Source organism: Telmatherina bonti (genome assembly GCF_933228915.1).
Source record: "Telmatherina bonti genome assembly, chromosome: 7".
Classification (NCBI taxonomy): Eukaryota; Metazoa; Chordata; class Actinopteri; order Atheriniformes; family Telmatherinidae; genus Telmatherina; species Telmatherina bonti.
This window is the reverse complement of record NC_136625.1, coordinates 23981858-23990136: the sequence shown is the minus strand read 5'-3', so window position 1 is coordinate 23990136 and position 8279 is coordinate 23981858. Positions and strand designations below refer to the sequence as shown.

At 39.2% G+C, this 8279-nt stretch overlaps 1 protein-coding gene across 1 annotated transcript; it reads left to right on the top strand.

The window, feature by feature from the left end:
- Positions 1-5740: 5740 nt before the first annotated feature.
- On the top strand, positions 5741-7543 carry LOC306758487 (general transcription factor II-I repeat domain-containing protein 2-like; the record flags this gene model as incomplete). Its single annotated transcript, XM_079243814.1, has 1 exon — positions 5741-7543. The coding sequence occupies one exon, from the start codon at positions 5741-5743 to the stop codon at positions 7541-7543; it is 1803 nt and encodes a 600-aa protein (XP_079099940.1).
- Positions 7544-8279: the final 736 nt, after the last annotated feature.

Here is an 8279-nt window from a genome sequence, read left to right as displayed (position 1 = left end):
CTGGAAGCAGAATCAGAAAACCAATGTGATTTGCATTTTCTGTTTAGGCTTTTAACTTTCCTCAGCAGCTGACAAAGTAATGAAAAAAGCATCTCTAACCCGCACTATGTGGAGTAAATATCATATTTAAATAAAGTATTCCAAGTTTTTATAATAATAATAATAATTATTATTATTATTTTCTTTTTTTATTTTTTAAATTCATACAGGTGATTTCTTTTATTCCTTTCCATTTTATTTTCTGTAGGATTTACGCTGAAGATTTTATTCAATTTTTCTTTGGATGCTTTTCTACAAACTCCAGTTGTGATTATCATTATTATGAGTTACGTGATTAAAAGGAGAGGAAAACTGTGAGCAAAATTGTAAGTGTCTAAAATGTCTAAAATGTTGTAATGACTAACTAAAATTCAGGTAAAAAAGTAGTGGAGAAAAATATCCTGAACAAGTACAGATTTCGCCATTAGTGCAGACCACAATGAAATGACAGCATCTCATAATGCTGGCTCACATAAGCTCAAAACATTAAACAAGCCTGCAAAGTACTTAGACACTGATCTAATCAAGCAGTCACAGTAGGACACTAAAAAAATGTGCAACCTACCATATTTACAGCCACGACCCCGAGACACCTCCAGCGACTTCTTGTCATGCTCTGACAAAGATCGTTTTGACATGACATTTAAAAAAGAAAAAAAAATAGAAACACAAACATTGTTCACATTTATCCATATCAAGCTCTATGTCTCACTTGTCTTTCAAGTCCAAATAAATCAGCTGGTTAAATAAAAATGTATTAAATGAATCTTCTCCCCCTCATATCTTGGTGTTTGAACTTTTCATATACTTCATCATTTTCATTCTCCTCCGCTGTCAAATCTTAATTCTTAAGATTTGTGTTCCCTTTTTTAAAATTTCCAGTTAGTTAATGTAACAATAAAGAGGCGGAAGGACTGAAGTTTGCAATACCGATAGTGATGAATGTTCTTTGGGGAGCTTATCCCTCCCTCAAGAGTTGTGCTAAATGATTTAGTCCACACCTGCACCAATTTTTTAAACCAAGTTACATTCAGACTGCAGCCAGCAGAAAAAGCTGTCTTTCCCCAAGACGGCAAAGTCTGCATGCCAAAAAAAAGCAGCAAAAGAAAGACAGTGAGGTGAGGAGCAGCATCAGCTTACTTGTTACTTCAAGAAGAGAGACGAGCAGCACCTGCATTAACACACAGTTTGAGCTGACAGCAGCAGCAGGTGTTTTAGTGACGGAAGCATGTCAAGATTTTTTTCAGGGAAGTTAAGATTATTCAAGTTATTGCAACAAATAACCCTATAAAAATACAGTTTGTTTTATATCAGTGTCTTAAGGTGAGGCAAGTTTGTATTAGAGTAATTCAAAGTGCTTTGCAGAGATATTAAAAGATCAGAAAAAAACACAATTTAAAATTGAAGTAAGATGAAATGAAAAAAGAAATTTATTTAGCAAAGTCAGTATTAAAAATATGATTAAGAGTAAATCTTAAGCTTTAAAGAAACTTTTAAATTAAAAGGATTCAAATACAGCTTTAACTTGGATTTAAACAAACTGTGTTAGCTGACCTGAAGCTTTCTGGGAATTTGTTGCAGACATGTGAAGCATAGAAGCTGAATGAAGCTTGTCCATGTCTGGTTCTAAACTGATAAAAAAAAAAAAAACCTGATCCAGAGGACCTGACGGGGCCTCAGATCCAGAGGACCTAAAGACCCCTAAGATCCAGAAGACCTGAAGAGTCCTGGATTAGGCTAATCGATTATAGCCTGCAGACATTTTGCAGACATGTCGCAGAAAAACATTCAGTGTCTCAGAACTGACTGTCTTTGCAGTGTGATATAATAAAAGACAGGTGATCAGGAGTGTATTACAACCATGATAAAAAAAGTCTGCCATGTCAGATTTTTTTCCCTATGTCCTTTCTTTTCTTATTCCCCCTGCAATAAGACTAGAGACTGTTTATTGTCTCTAGTTTATCTGTTGCTCTGTTTATTGGTTTATTCGTTTTATTTAGTCCACATTATAAAATATCAACAATAAACATTAAAGTCTCAATTAAAAATAAAAAAAGACATTAGAAGTACACAGCAAAAATAATAAAGAGAAAAAACATAGGAAAAACATACATAAAACACCTAATTCACTTATTTAGGAGTTAGAGCATTGAAATGTTGAAAAAAAAAACATTTTCATTCTTGTTTCAAACCAGCCTTTCCTTTAATCATCCTAACTTCACATGAAAGACACAACACGACTGACCTGCAGAATGCAGTCCTCTTCATAAAGGATTGTAATCTACAGGTGGTGCAGCTGCTCTCCAGTGGAGCAGTGAACTGGAGGACAAATTTGTGGAGCTGTAGCATCAATTTTCATGCCTTTTTGGCGTGTCCTCAAGGGGCAGGGTGAAAAAAGATAAATGTTAGAGGCTCTTCAGCGACCAGGTGAGTTAGTATGCTAGGTTATCATTCTGCAGAAACCTGCTTCTGCTATTGTGAGTAGCTGCATGGTGTGTGAATCTCTATGAAGGTAACTGTTTGATGTGATTAGCACGTCCAAATCTGCCTGCCTGCCTGGTCTGCTTGGTTTCATTTGTTTTCTAAAAAATTCACTCAGAATGGTTAAGAATAAAACTCAGACTCGAAAGTGGAACCACAGTGCATATATTTCTGTGGTTCATGCTGAATTATTGGCAAGAACCAAAAGGTCAGCTCTCAGAACATTCTTGGTTCTGTAAACACAGAACTTCCTTTCTAATGATCCTTCTAATACTATTCATTGATTATAGGTGGATAATATGGAGGAGGGCAGTAATTCCCTGGAGACTGAGGAAGATATGTATGACTCTTCCACGTAGTTCAGCACACTAAACACACGTGAAAGCTCATCATCCTCTTCTAGTCAGGTGGTAGATAATATGAGTCATAGAGCACATAAACCCCAAAAAGGTCAAGGAACTGAGGTGATGTCCCTGAACTAAAAAAGGTAACAATTTTTCTGAATGCCTCCCCAGCGTTACTAGGCGCCAGTCAGGATGTTGATGAAACATTTGGCATACAGGTAGTCAATGAAATGAAAGAAATCAATGATCCAGCAACTGAGAAGCAACTTCTAAATATTCTCATTGTGATGCAAAAGAAACTGAACAGAGATTCTCACCCTATCCAGTGTCTCCAAGCACCACACAGCCAACGTGCATCCCCAAACACACTGATGTGTGAACAGTGATATTAGTAATCGGCCATCTTACGATGAAAACCCACAACATGCCAAAAACCTGCTTCAGTGAGCAAATTGCAGCACTGAAAGAGCCGTTTGAGCAGGAGACAGACAACACTGTCATTTAGATTCCATCTTTTCTGTGTTGTTACTGTGAACTGAGATGTTCCAAGTGCTGGTCAATCAGTCAGTACCCACATTTAGCCGTGAAGCTATTAAAGTTATGAAAAAGTTGCCGTATTTGCAAGATTGCAAAATATATGTTAGATTTACCTTCCTCTGCTCAGGTTTAGAGCAGCGGGGGAAAAAAAATTGTACCATTATTAAAGACGGAGAAACCAAATTGTTATTTTGCGACTAAAGGGAAACAGTAATAAGAAACGTGTGACATTTAGGCCTTTATCTGCTCAAAGGTTTGTATGTACCAACCTATGTAGGTTTGGCTTACTAAATACCAAAATATGAGTGTTGTTAATGATTATATATCATATGACTTCAGATAGTCCTCCTTTAAGGCATTCAGGTCTCAATCGCTATCTCGCTGACAGTTGTTCAGCCCATCTGATACTGGAAGCTGACAGACCTGAATTACTCCCTGAAACACAACGTCAACTTACTGTGTGTCTGAAACAGTACGATTTATTTGAAAGAATGATACAGATTAAATGAAGAAGATCACAGAAAGCCCTCTTGTCACTGTCATGTAGAATAATAACGTTTAGACAATGCTAAAACTATTTGGAACATCAGAAAATCCAGACATTAAAGAATGGTAAATTACTATGTGGTGGACAGTTTTTAAGATATGGTGTTGTAAGGTTTTAACCTTAGGGAGTGCAGAATGGCAACGTCCCCTCAGGTGAACAGCCAAAGGAAGAAGAGGAGTAAGAACCACGGGACTCCAAAATTGACAGAGCTCAGTTTCTTTTTACTTAGATTTCTTTTCAGTTTCACATGCACAGACACCTTCCCCCCTTTTTACAGTTCACAATCCTCCACCAGTATATAGGCGAGAACCATATCCATTAATGCCCAACACAGGAGTGTATTCACAAGTACAAAACTTAAAAACATACAATACAGCTTAACTCTAAATACCACTAGAAAAAGACAAAATTACATCACACCTTATCCCCTTACTTTAATGTTCAAAACAAGAAATACTAATCAACAAATAAAGATTAACTACTTCTTCCCCAATCACCCCCCCCCCCCCCCCCCCGCCCCCCTCCTCAGGTCAATTGGTTTGTGCCAACCAAACTAATTAAGTACACCAGGCCCTTGTCAGTAACATTCATGGGCACGCCTCCATGACACTGCTGATCTCCAAGATCACCTCAGAGAGAGAGAGAGAGAGAGGCAGAGAGGTTAGAAGCCAACCAAAACATATACTGAAAATTAACCAAATTAATGTATCATTCAACTAAATAGGATCCATCTTTGGGAAAGAGGCAGAAACAGAATGTATATGATTATGCTATTGGAGGCCACAATAAGTTAAGTAAGGATTAAACAACGAGGAAGCGTGCATTAGACCATTCTAAGGCACGACGCGGAGTGGGAACACCACGACGCTTATACCTTGGTCCCACAAACTGTAAACACTAAAAGAAATAATTTATAATTGTTGTAAACTCGCTAAATGTGGTTAAACATAGGAACTACTTTTTGTTAGTTTTTGTGTCTTAGCAACCGTTGTCAAGAGAAATAGAATGCCATGCGCCATAAATAATATTTATTCACACCACACACTTCAAAAACAACCACAGAAATAGCTAGTAGGGAACAATATTTGTAAATATATATATCATACAAATTAAAAATTGGTTAATCTGCACAGGGGTTGGTAAATTAAAACTAAGTTGAATTAGATTCATTACAAATTACGCACTATTTTAAACCAAAATTTTTAACCAAAGAACAATAGGCTATCAAAACATTTAATAAACAGGCCTATTGAAAATTAAAATAATAATAATAATAATAATTAATAATGTATTAGGCTAATAAAACAATTTCAGTACAGAGAGTGGATCGGCAAACTGCGTGATGCGTAATTATGCATTGCGCATGCTTCAAACAAAATTTAACTGAATGTTCCCGTTGATTGTGCAATTATTAAAACACACTGGCGCCTTTTCCTCGCTGGATTTTTTCTTTGGCAGGGATGCTGCTGAGTCTTTTGTTGAGCCCGTAGACCAGTGGTCCCCAAACTACGGCCCGCCTCCACATTTGGTCCGGCCCCCTGAACAATACCAGAAAGCATTTTGATTTTTTTTTTTCATATATGTGTATTTGTATTTGATAATAAAGTTGGACTTTTGCAATAAAATGTTCCTTAGTTATGAACTATTTTCATTATTAACTATTAGTTAGTAACTATTTTATACACGCATATAACGTGACATTCTGTTCCAACCTTGTGCAGTCTGTGCCCCTATCTGGCAACCCCCAGAAAAAAAATCCTAAACCCGCCCCTCTCAAAGAGAGAGCGGAATGATGGCGAAAAGATTAGGTAAGAGAAAAATTGATTCAGAATGCAGGGCATTTAACCTGCAGTGGACAAACGATTATTTTTTTGTTCAATGCAAAGAAAAGGCTGTCTGTCTCATCTGTCAAGAGGCGGTGGCGGTATTCAAAGAATACAATCTGCGGCGACACTATGAATCCCGTCACAAAGACAAGTATGATAGCTTGCAAGGCCAAATGCGAGCAGACAAACTCTCAAAGCTAAAAAGTGGACTGTTAGCTCAGCAGAATACATTTGTACGCCAAGCTCAGCTGAACCAGTCATCTGTTCGGGCCAGCTTTCGGGTTGCTCAACTGATAGCAAGCAGTGGTAAACCTTTCACTGATGGAGAGTTTGTCAAGAAATGCATGAACGCTGTCGCGGAGGAGGTGTGTCCCGAGAAGAAAGATGTCTTTAATGCCGTGAGTCTATCAGCGAGTACAATCACCAGACGCATTGAAGAAATCGGGGGTAATGTATATGCCCAGCTGCAGCAGAAGACAAAAGAATTTGAATTTTTTTCATTAGCACTGGATGAGAGCACAGACGTGCAGGACACCGCGCAGCTGCTCATTTTTATTCGTGCAAACTTTGAGATGTGCGAGGAGCTGGCAGCACTCCAAAGTCTGAAAGGGACTACGACGGGGGAGGATATTTTCGGCAAAGTGTACCAAACCATGGAAGAGTTGGACCTGGACTGGTCAAAGCTGGCCAGCATCACAACTGACGGGGCTCCTAGTATGGTGGGCATGTCTCGGGGTCTAATAGGACGCATGAACCGGGAGATGGAAGAACGGGGTCTCACCGCCCTGCTACAAGTCCACTGCCTAATTCACCAGCAAGCACTGTGCTGCAAAGTGTTGACGTGGGATTCTGTCATGAAGGTTGTGGTGTCATGTATAAACTTCATCAGAGCAAAGGGACTTAAACACAGGCAGTTCCAAGAATTCCTGTCTGAACTGGAATCTGCGCACGGAGATGTGCTGTACTACACAGAGGTCCGATGGTTGAGCCGGGGCAGAGTTTTGAGGCGTTTTTACGAGCTGCTACCTGAAATTAACGCATTTCTTCATTCACAAAACAAAACGGTGCCAGAGCTGACGGACCCAGAATGGAAATGGCACCTCGCATTTTTAACAGACATGACAGAAATGCTGAACAGCTTTAACTTGCAACTACAAGGCCAGGGGAAACTCATTTGCGACATGTATTCCCACATAAAAGCATTTGAGGTGAAACTAGAGCTGCTTTTGGGACAAGTGAAAAAGCACAGCTTCATCCATCTCCCTGCTACACAAAACCTCTCTGCAGAGAACCCAGCGGTCCCGTTTCCAGCTGAAAAGTGTGTGGAAGCATTGGAAATGCTGAAGGCGGAGTTCGGTGTGCGATTCCGTGAACTACATGTTCATGCAAAAGAAATCCGTCTTTTCCAGAACCCATTTGTTGCCGACATTGATGAAGCCCAGCCTTCTTATCAGTTTGAGTTGGCCGAGTTACAGAACTGTGATGTTCTGAAAGACGGATTCAAGCCCAACAGTCTCATTGACTTCTATGCCGCCCTCCCAAACGACAGGTTCCCTAACATCAGAAAACACGCAATGAAGATGTCAACACTTTTTGGCAGCACGTATATCTGCGAGCAAACCTTTTCACGCATGAAACTGCTGAAAACTCCAATGAGATCAAGATTGACAGATGAACATCTGCATCAGTGTTTGAGACTGGCAGTGACTAGAATGGAACCTGACATTCAACTTCTCACCAGCCAGATGCAGGCCCACAGTTCACACTGATGAACATACAAAGGTAAGCTCACTTTTCTGACTTGAATGAGTCATTCTGAGTATAAACAAATATAATCATAATAAAATCTACTGGGATAAAATCCATCTCCACAACCATACTGGTAGTGGTACTGGTTGTGCTGTGTAGGTCCTGCATCACTTAGTTCAGTTTCTCAGCCTGCTTGCTTGGTGGTTTTCACAGGGAAGTTGATGAGAGAGAGAGAGAGAGCTGCAAACAACGAGGTCTACAAGCTTACTGGAACCTACAAAAGGATTATAAGGAAGGAACACAAGAACTTTGAGAGACTGCTCATATGAGTCATTTAAGTAAGAGATTCTGCTCTGACAACTAAGCTGAACTTGGACCTGTTAAGACTGTGCACGGCACAACAGAAAGTTTATGTTCCATGGACTTTTTTTCTGTGAAGAACCCAGAGAGGGTTATTTGGTTATTATTTATTTCATAAATAGTGTTATTTATTTCCTGGCTTTTTTTCTGTGAAGAGCCTAGAGAGGGTTATTTGGTTATTTATTTCATTAATAGTGTTATTTATTTTCTGACTTTTGTTCTGTGAAGAATCCAGAAAGGGTTATTTGATTGTGGCTTTCTGGAAAACAATAAATTTTTACATTTAGGCACTCCTGCAATCATCACACTTTTTCTGTTACAAACTGACCCCGGCCCCTCATCAGAGAAGGGAAAAGTTATGTGGCCCTCACAGGAAAAAGTTTGGGGACTCCTGCC